The sequence below is a fragment of the Microtus ochrogaster genome, unplaced genomic scaffold (genome assembly GCF_000317375.1).
Source record: "Microtus ochrogaster isolate Prairie Vole_2 unplaced genomic scaffold, MicOch1.0 UNK5, whole genome shotgun sequence".
In the NCBI taxonomy this organism is placed as follows: domain Eukaryota; kingdom Metazoa; phylum Chordata; class Mammalia; order Rodentia; family Cricetidae; genus Microtus; species Microtus ochrogaster.
In genome coordinates, this window is record NW_004949103.1 from 14,922,601 (window position 1) to 14,933,313 (window position 10,713).

At 47.6% G+C, this 10,713-nt stretch overlaps 1 protein-coding gene across 3 annotated transcripts in view; it reads right to left on the reverse strand.

The window, feature by feature from the left end:
* The window catches only part of Adgra3 (adhesion G protein-coupled receptor A3), a 135,663-nt gene extending 125,470 nt beyond the window's left edge, over nt 1-10,193 (reverse strand). For all 3 annotated transcript variants that reach the window (XR_003378582.1, XR_003378583.1, XM_005366017.3), the window contains exon 1: nt 9,717-10,193. Coding sequence is in view for 1 of the 3 variants with exons in the window: in XM_005366017.3 (XP_005366074.1) it covers nt 9,717-9,931 (215 nt within the window). In the remaining 2 variants the exon portion in view is untranslated. The remainder of the gene's footprint in view (nt 1-9,716) is intronic.
* Between the last annotated feature and the right edge of the window lie 520 nt (nt 10,194-10,713).

Here is a 10,713-nt window from a genome sequence, read left to right on the forward strand (position 1 = left end):
TCTCATGACTACATACACATATCACTAGCAAGAGATGGCATATATTGTAGATACATAATAGATATATCACACTACGTAATAACATAAATTATGGGATACATGGACATTGTATCAATTGTGGAATTGGCTCACAAATAGAATGGTGCTATATTTAAGAATACAAGCAGCATCATGAAGCATGAACTGTTGGAGAATGCAAATGTAAGAGCTAGAACATGACACCTCCGAAGCTCAGGGTACCTGAGGAAGGAGAACAGGATCACTGGGGAGAGCCTCGAAGCTCTCTTTACTAATCCCAAGGGTGCGCCCATCTGTGCTTACTGAGGCACTCTTTGATATACTTTTCACTGTATTTTTCTATTTAATACTTACTGAAAATCATTTAAAAACAGATAAGAATAACAGAAAGGACATCTTCACCACTGCCCTGTGATCTCTTTTCGCCCTTTTCATAAGAAGTCGGGAAAAACTACGAAGTCAAGAAGGCTCTTTAAGTCTTATCTTGATGGGAAAGGAATCGGCTTACTTAGCCTCCCAACCAAGCATGCCTAAAGGAAAACATTAACACCAGTGTTAGAGACCCTTCATTATCATTCCACGGAAAGGCTGCTCAGAGTTTCTTTCAGTTAAATCCAAGGGGGATTTAGACTGAAACACAGGCCAGCACTGGAGTCCTCTTAACTGTCCGTCCCTGCAGCAAGTAAGGTGCTCCTGACAGATGAAGCAGAGCAACCCCGGACAGTAGTTTGGAAGGGGCCAGCCACACAGTGGGATAACACATCCCAGATGAGAAATATCTTCGTATTGTGTGCTGATGGAATTCTCATATGTATCTGTACGTACGTGTGTCTGTATGTATACCAATAACACTCAACGCATGTCCGCGGGAGGGTAGGCGGTGGCATCTTGGAGGAAACACCCCAGGAACCTCCCATTCCCTCCAACACCATGCTTGGCCTCCTTGGAAAAACATCAGTCTGCAAACACAATTTCAACAAGTGGGCAGGGCAGCACTTCCACATACAGAGCTAACAAGCTAAAGGTTTTTTTTTCTTCCGTGAGTTCAAGGGTAGCCTGGTCTACGAAGGGAGTGACAGGACAGCCAGGAAGCAGGGGCTACAGAGAGAAACCCTGTCAAAAAAAAAAAAGGAAAAAGAAAAGAACGGGAGAGAATGAGTGAGAGAGAGAGAGAGAGAGAGAGAGAGAGAGAGAAAGAAAGAAAGAAAGAAAGAAAGAAAGAAAGAAAGAAAGAAAGAAAGAAAGAAAGAAATCTTGCTGCTATGGTGATATTGTCACTGGATAAAACCCTAAATGAGATCAATAAAAGTTCTTAACAGACTGCCAGGGTAGTAATTCAGCCTTCCTTGGACAGAATCCATAATTCGGCAGACCTGCCATGTTCTACCCCCACACCTATGACGAACATTCTGGAAAAAATATGACAAATGTAGAAATATTATGGAATTTAAACTTAAGAAGGCAAAAACATGGGAAGGAATACAAAGAAGAGCAGATGTAAGATTTGTGTTTTATTTAAATTTAAGAAGCAAGAACGCCAGCGCAGTGAGCTGATAAGACGCTAACAACTGGCACAGGCCTGAGAGCTGAGCTGATCCGCGGCCGAGCAAGCGAGTCTCCTGCTCAGCCTTCTCAGGCTATGTCCACAGCACACCTGCCAACTGTGAGGTCAGCCACACAAGGAGGTCTGTGGGAACGCCTCTCGCAGGCCAGCCAAAACAGCAAGGAAACATGCAACAGGAATGCCTCCTACTCTCTCTCCCCATCCCTCTTCTGAAGAAGTAACTTCTGCCTCTCTCTCCCCTGCCATTCTCTCTGTCTCTCTCCTTTCCTTTTCCTCCTCCCCCCTTCCTTTTCCCCTTCATAATCCACTAAATAAACACTATTACCCCCCCCCAAAAAAACCTATTAGAAAATGTTCAGAGAAGTTAACCATACCCGAATGACTCTTCCATACATTAAGAGCAGATGCAGAGCTCTCTAAATAAAGCATTTAAATAAAGCAAATTAAGAACTAAATTATCTCTCTCTTTTTTTCTTTTATCAGACCAGTCATTTATCTCTTTTGGTTTTTTTTGTTTTGTTTTGTTTTGTTTTGTTTTGTTTTTAGAGCCTGAGGAAAATCCAAGTAAGATCAGATCTCAACCCTGTGCAGAACCTTCCTGCTCCTGCTACCCAGGGTGTCATCTTCCTTCTCCTCCTGTCTGCTGCAAGAGGCTACAAACCCATCTGAGCCGTGCCTCCCCACACACAGGGAGTACTGTCCATAGCCCAGAGTTGGTTTGCCATGTCTTCTTCTCTGGCGGTGTCCTCTGCAGTGGAGATCCCAGTTTTCACACTGCTTGAGTTCATCTAGAGACTCGTTGTTCACACTGTGGTCACTTTTGGAAGATTCCAGTGACTCATCTTCTTGACTCCTGCTCTGAGAAAGTTCACACATGGAAACCGGACCTTGAGTAATGCCGGGAACCAATCTCTAGTTTTAAATCTCGGGGAAACGAGTAAAGGGACCGTGAGCAGGGACCCTTTCTGTTTTGTTGCCCGTCCAAAACCAAACACACAGCAGGCCCTCAAGGGCCGGTGGGACAAATGTTGGCAGTTGTCAGGCCTTTCAAGTCCATTCACTCATCTCCACAGCAGTCTCTAGCGCCACCCTGCCCTCACCCACCAACCTAACAGGAAATCCAGTGTCAGACACCATGCCTGGCTCTGCAAATGGTTCTTCTCGTCTCCTGTGAACAAGGCCCCAGCCTGCAGCTCTCTAACTTTCCCAGCAATGTCTCTTAATTTCATCCCTCTTTTCTGCCCCGAAAACAGCCCTTCCCCCTCTCTTCTCCTCTCCCCCGCCCATCTCCTCTCCCAGCTGCCCTCAATTTGTTTCCAAGCTCTTTCTTCCATCTTCCTTTGTTGCAGCAGAGGACAGCTGGTAGCCACAATTAACCCTTAAGGTTACCGGGATACCTTACAATGTGTTTTTAATCGCAGGTGACATTGGAATCAATGAAAATCACTACTGTCTGGTGCCCCATCCCTGAAGAACTACCTCCGAACACAGGCCTCTGGTCCAGGAATGGGAATATTTAATGCTCCTGGGTGATGTGTATAAAATTTTCAACAGCACACACCCATCAGGCTTCAGGAAAGTGGAGACAACGCATGCCTTCTTCACCATACTTCACCACCGTGTGTGTGTGTGTGTGTGTGTGTGTGTGTGTGTGTGTGGTGTGTGTGAATATCTGGTGTGAAAATCTTGGAGAGACTCCATGAATAATGACATGGCTAAGTGCTCCAAGTTAGAGACACTTGGGGCCACAGTGAGGCTTTGTGCCCAGGAGATGAGCGAGAAAGAGAAGACAACACAGTCATGGCCAATGGAACAAATGAATCCATCACTGGGCCCCCTCAGCAAAGTCCTGCCTAGACCTGTCTTATGACCCTCCCTTTGGGAACCCTTACTCCCTCTAACATATCTAAAGCCCATAAACCATCTCTGTAGTCTGCTCTGTCTCAGCAGAATGTGGGCATGTGGGAGAGCATGGGTTAGCTGACATCCTGAGGATCTCTACCCTTGGGCACTGCCTGAGGTACTTCAAGAGTTCTTTTTATATTTTTTATTTGTATATTGCTTCTTCTATCTCTTATTTGTTTTTTAAGCCCATCTTTACAGGCTCCTGGGGACAGATGCAGTGACAACACTGGAACAAACATCTCCAAACTTTCCCAGGTCCTTTGTGCCTGGACCTGGCATACCACCAAACCCACCAACTGCTCTCCTGTATTCCTGATGCTGAAGGACTCCAAGCAGGCAAGAAGTAAAAAAGATTTGGGGGTGGGGTTATGCAAAACCTTGACATCATAGCAGACAAACTTAAGCGAGGCATTCAAGGACCAGAAATGCCTACTTCTGCCCCTCATTCTGCACTGCTCCTGTAAAGCACTCCTTGTAGGAATGCAGGTCGCTATATAAGATCAAGTAGGCCGAGTGTAACTCTAGAGGCACCTACGACAGCCATTTCTGAATCATGGGTCCCACAGCTATGCATTACTGCGCCAGACCAAAATAAACAGATGCTCTCAGTTGTTGTAACAGCGCGAAAGTCTGGATTCACATCCTTCTTTCAACCTCCACGCTTCCTGATTTTCCACTGTTGGCTCCTGAATCTTTGTTGACAATATGCTTGCCAATAAAGAACACTTGCTGTGTGAGAGAGGTCTCTCCCGAATCCTTCCCTTCAAGGCTCTGTGCGCAGCTATCCAGGATCACGGACAGTGTGGGACAGAACATATCGCAGTGCTCCAGGGTGTGGTTAGCCCGAAACCAGGCCTTGGGAGTAGCAAAAGGGGACAGGAGGAAAAAGGAAGGAGAAAAAGGCAGAGAAGACAGAAACAAAGTGACCTAAGACCAAACCAAGAGTCAGTGAGCGAGGACTTCCCAGAAGCTGAGCCAGACTGTGGAGGACCCAAAACTTCCCAGAGACAGATGCCAAGCCAAGGATGAAAGCTCTAGAGAAAACTAAGCACAAACATGGCTCCAGGGACAATGAGAGGCACAGAGTCTAGACAGAAACTACAGAGTAAAAACGGACAGGACTCCCTCCTGCCGACCCCCTCTGACTTTTCGCTAGGACAGACTCTGCCTAGCAAAGAGGCACACCCAGTGGATCAGAGCCACCAGAACAGCAAGAAGACACCCGCAGGGAGAAACCATAAACTGTGCTGCATGTAGGGCAACCAGCTGGAGGCAAGATCTTGAATTCAAAGACTGCAACCTTACCGGTGGCTACCTGGGATCACCATGGGTTCACTAAAGGGGAGAGGGGCTGTTCCACAAAACACGCTCATTTTTGTGACTATACTTCCTGCCTAGCCTGCAACCTGCTACCCACACGGAGTGGGAGCTATGGGCCGAATGCAACTGGATAGAGCAAGCCTGCTGGTTGCTTCCTTCTGGATCTGAGTCCCATCATCAGACAGAACTGGACAGGAATCCACCCTGCTCACTACTAGGCAATTCCCAGGGGCTTCCCTTTCTGAAAGGACTCTCCTTTCCCCACTCTTTCCACCTTCCTCCTCCAACCTCCTTCCTTCACCTATGTTTTCTGAGGACACAGAAGCAATGGAGGAGACCCCCTCCCCGCACCTACAGCTGCCTGCCCTCTTGCTCCATTTGCCGGGCTACACCTTCTCTCTTACCACTCTGCTGCCAAATAAGCCACACTCCACTTACGCTCAGCTCCATCTATCTCCCCTTCCATCGCCACTTCTCTTGGCCACTTTCTCCAATCCTACTCAGTGCGCTCCCAAATTCCCCATTTAAGACCAGCACACCCTCCTGCTTGCTTTCACCCCAAACTCTTGCCTTGTCCGTATGTTGGTTCTATCTCCTCTAGTCCCTACTGCCTTCAAGCCACCCAGCCTGGCATCTTTCACTTGTGTTGTATGGACACTGCACTTGAAGGCTTTCAAACCTTCATCTGTCAAAGATTAGTCCTGGTCTGTCTGTGTATGGCCACTGGGCACCTCATCACCAGGCAGCTTCTGCCACCACGAAATATAAACTTTTTTGGGCTCTCATGGTTAGTTTTCTCGTTGCTCCATCAGCCTCAGTGGTTGCTCCAGGAGGATGGTCTCTTTTCCAATCTCCACTGGTTCCAACAGCCCCTAGTTTCTGCCTACGACTCCCTCCTCCTTCCCATATCTTTCCCAACTACTCCAACAAGGCAGGTCGGTGAAATACAGGGTGTGTGAAAGCCAGTGTTCCCAATCTATCGCTACACCAATGACCCAACACAAGATGTCCCTTTCAAGAGGGCTGGCAACCAGTGTTTCTTCTTATGCCTAGCATGTTCTCTGTCTTCCAATCCAATCTTTCCCTTCCTTGAGGTCAAAGTCAAGTCCGAAATTCTTCCCAGTGACTCCATAACTACTCAGAATTCTCCCTATTTCACGTCTCCTAAAACATGGGGAATGCCTGCAATGTGGGACTTGCTGCAGAATTACAGGCATTCTCTAATAGTACCTCAATGCCACCTATTCCTACCATCCCGTCCTTTCTCTCTAACAATAGTTAGGTACCAAAATATAAGAATTCTACTTCTTGTACCTTATACTGGGCCACACAGAGATGTCTAAATAATTACCAACTGACAGGAAACAAGCATGATGTTTTATATAATAAAATCTCAAACTCATACACTATTTTCATTTACCAAACAATCTAAGAGAAAACTAGACTTCACGCCTAAGTGACAATCTCTGATCTATGTATACTCCTAGAACCACTGTGATGGCAAATGTGGAAAGGCTCAGCTAAACCTGCAAAACACTCAACCAATGAAATTCTCAGAACTTTTAAAACAACATACTGAATATTTCATATACAACATAGGAAGGCATAAATAATGTTTCCTGCAAAACTATTAAATACAGGTAATTTTTGTTCAACTTATATGTAATACTCAGAAATGCAATTTAATTCCTTTACAAAGGCCTATAAGAGAGCCTGGGAATAAGTATGATCAAGTCAAAGATTTTTGCTCAACTTCTTTTGATAAATACAGCTCTGCAAAACCCTATCTCAAACAAACAAAAAAATACAGCCCTGGAAGTGAGAGCTGTTCACACACACACACAGTTAGAAGGGTCAGCTACATCATCCAGCTACAGGGATGTCAAGTTCCTCACCAAGCAGGAAACTAGCCTCTGTCTTTGTCATCCTCACAATCCAAACCAATGACATTTCCTCTCTGCAGCAACATGACAACTCACTGAAAACCTTTGGCCACACATGCTTGGGGCCTAGAAACTAAATCAGAGAGCTCATCTTCTTGTGGGCATCCAAGCAATGGGCATTTGCTCCTAACGTTCCATTGCCACCAACTGCACAGCATCATAACTGGGTACTGCCTTCTGGAAGTGCTGGCACGGTGAAGCACACTGACTCCAACCCCCTCTTTGGCTCTCTGTGTCAACTATTTTCTTCAGTGGTTTTCATTTTCCCAGGATTGGCTCAAGACCTTCAGAGCCTGGCTCACAGCGAGCACCAAGGCTGTGGCCTTCCTCTGGGTCATGTGTGCTAGATGTGCATCCAAAAGTAAAACATTTTCCGTACTGCTTGGAGGGTTACTCAGAAACTTTTCTCCAAATACCTATACATCCCTCAAGAAGAATGGTTGTTTGTTTCCGCAGTGATGAAAATCAGCCTCAGAACGCTGTGTGAGCTAGGCCCATGATGCTCAACCCCCGACCGACACCCCACCCCAGCTCTTATTTTTATTTCTTTGCTGTAATGAGATACTTGGCGATTCTCCAAACAAAGATATCTGTCCAGGTCCTCACTAATTGCCGCTATCTTTGTAACTTTATTTGGAAGACAGGTCTTTGCAGGCATAATGAACTAAGGAACCCTGACATGAGATGATCTGAACTTAAAGTGAACCTTAAATTCAATCTCTGTATTCTCATTTTGAGAGAGAGAGAGAGCCATCTAAAGCACAAAGACACAAGGGAAGAGGGCCAGGTAAACACAGATGGGGAGGCCAGAATTCTCCAGTCATAAACTGAAGGGCAAAAGATGAAAAAAGAATCAAGGAAGTCTGTCCTGAAATTTGTGAAGCTAGCATCTTGGTTTTGGGTTTGGGTCTCCTGAACTGAGGGAAAATAAGTTTATTGTTTCAAGGAGTCGGGTGTGTAACATTCTATAGCAGCCTTAAGAAAGAAAAAAAAAAAAAAAGGCAATCCTAACTCCCACATAACATTGTCCACCAAGCTGCAGCTCAAAGCAATGAGCATTGATCTTGAAAGATGGAGAGAAACATCTCAACTGCAGGGCAAGAATCTTGGACCAGGACCCAGACACCAAATCACTATGGGAACTTGGATCTGCCAGTTACCCACAGTTCTTTTGATAGCTTGCCTAGCAAAATAAAATAAGTAGCCTCCTAAGGCCTTCTCGCTGGCGTGAAATACCCTAACACGCTCAGCATCAGCCTAACCTATCCGTAATTACTTCCTCCTAGTCACCTAAGGTTTATTCATTTTATTTTCATCTAAACAGTTTCAGACAGAAAAAAAGGACCAAAATGATATTTCAAAGGCCTTACTACACTCATACAAATCTATTGCGATTTGGAATAGGCTAAAAAGTGACTTTCTACAATATCACCAATTTTTTTCAACAATTTACATGCAGTTGATCCATTTCAGAAAAACTGAACATAAAAGGAATCAAGCTGAGTGTTACTCACTGGCTAGCATTTGAGGTTTTATCAAGTCATTGCTTAAGTCATAACATTCATGGTTTAAGTCATAACATGGGTACACAGTCACAAGTGACTTCTCCCAGACAGGGCCTTTCTCCACCAGTCTCAGACTGTAATCAAGGGTCCAACATTTTTCACTTCAAAGCATCTGGTCAAAAACTAAATGAATACAACTCCTGCCACTACCAAATGGCAAAGACAACAAGTCTTTGAGTCAATGAGAGTCCAACACAACAAAGACTACTTTACCCATCTTTATAAACCGGGGTCAACGGAAACACACGCCGTTTCTGGTGTTAAATGTCTCCTTATGGGAAAAAAGAAAAGAAAAGAAAGAAAAGAAAAGAGAAAGTAGGAGAGAAAATGAAAACGAGCCAACAAAGGAGTTGACGACGCTATTTGAAACCACCCCACCACATATCCTTATGTTGAACTGGGCTAAATTAAAAATATCACTTTTAAGTGGTTTCGTAGATCACACATGCCTTTGCCTTCATGTGTGCCTAGTGGCAGCCTTGGTTCTTTTTTAAGAAACCAACCAAAACAACACAGAGGAACACGAAGCCCAGGGACTCATATTTCAGTCTGACAAAACATCCATTTGAAACATTCTGACTTAAACTTTTCCAAACCAATTTTCATCTCTCACAGAAAACAGAATCTACAGTCATTGGGCCAACGCTTCAGCCAAATTGGCACAAAGAACGACGTTTCCAAGACTAAACTTTTTCCTTCCAGGTGGAAATCTACCGCGAAAACCCAAAGTCCCTCCATCCTCTGGAGGGTCTGGAGAGCTCTCTCAACAAACAACTTTCAATCCCGAAGTTCCTGGTTTTCCAGTGTGAGCTCTCAGACTTGAGTATGGGGCTGAAATGGACTTGAACAACTTTATCTCGCATTTTTCAGACATTAGTAACTTTACTTCAGAAGTTGTTCTTAAAGAGCACTAAAGCTAAGGCAGAAAACTGCAACGTCTCCGAACGGGTTTGGGGACCACAAAGACCCATCCTAAGCCCAAGTGTCCAGCAAGCTCCACCTCAGGTGCAACCTCATTTTCAAGAACACTTCTGAGCACACATGGTGTTTCCTGGAAGCCCCAAGCCTGGATGAATGAGCTTTAACTGCGCCGACTTAGTGTTTATTTGCATCCTCACGTGGTACTCGGAAACCGGAGCGGCGCAAAAGCAGAGATGGCATGGGGCGCGCCCGGGAACCCCGAAAACTTTTCTTTGCAAAGTAGCCAAGGCGGTTGGTATGGCAATCGGCCACCCTGGTCCCCCACGCTAAGCTTAAGGGCTTTCCCAGCACCACCCCCTGCCTGCCGCTGCGCGCACACAAAGGAGCATGGATACAGGGGAGAACCCCCCACCCCGAACCCGTTCGGCGCACCTCCCCACCCCCCCCGGTAAGGGCCAGGGGGCGACCTGCGTTACTCACAGGGTGACCGTGCGGTTGGGCAGCGTGTCCGGGGGCAGGACCTGCGCGAGCTCCAGGCTGCTGCACACCACCTTGCCCTCGGCGCCAGCCACCCTGCCGGTACCCCGGGCCCGACCGTCGTGCTTACAGCCCGCTGGCAGCGCCGCGACCCCGCGCTCTCCTCCCGTACACAGCAGGGCGAGCAGCGCCAGCGGCAGCAGCAGCGGCGGCTCCATGCCGCTGGCCGGGCCTGCGAGCCGAGCGGCGTGGGGCACCGGCCTAGCGGGAGGCGGCGGGGTGAGCCGGGCCCGGCGGTGGCCCGATTCTCCCGGCGGCCCGAGGACCGATCCTGCTCCGCAACGACATGCTCCTTTGTCCGCGGCAGCGCTCACCCTCCGCGGAGACGCGGGGTCAGGGCCGCCGGGGCGCAGCTCGCTGCTCGACCCGCGGGAGCACCGCCTCCTCCCGACCGGCTCCTCCCCGCGGGGCCGCTCCACCCACACCAGCCCCGCGCGCTCCCCGAGCCGCGGGCGACCCGACCCCGACCCGGGCACGCCCCCAGGTCCTGGCCGGAACTCCAGCACTGGGCGGAAGAAAGTTCTGGACTAGTCCCAGTTCCAGCCGCCCTGCCGCTCTGCTCCACGTTTCCCGGCTCCTCCGCCTTTCAGACAAAGCCGCCCTGTGCGCCCCGAGAGCCCTAGCCCGAGGGGGTGAAGTTCCTTCCTCCAACCTGAGGAGGAAAAAGCCTGAAACCGATCATTCAGAAGAAAGGCGATGTTGGAAAGTTTTATCTGCCCCTTTATCCGCCAGAGCAAAAAAAAACAGGTTTCTTTCCAATAAACTGAACTCGGAAGCTGTCCCTGGCTTGCAGCGCCAGGCTATGGTCCAGATGAGGATGCATGGGGACCTTTAGACTGAAATTTCTGAGGCCACAGATAGCTCAGATGTTAACCAGTTGGCGCAGTAGTGATGAAGCAGCCAAGAAGCTGAATTCATTATTCATGGCCGCGACCGCAGA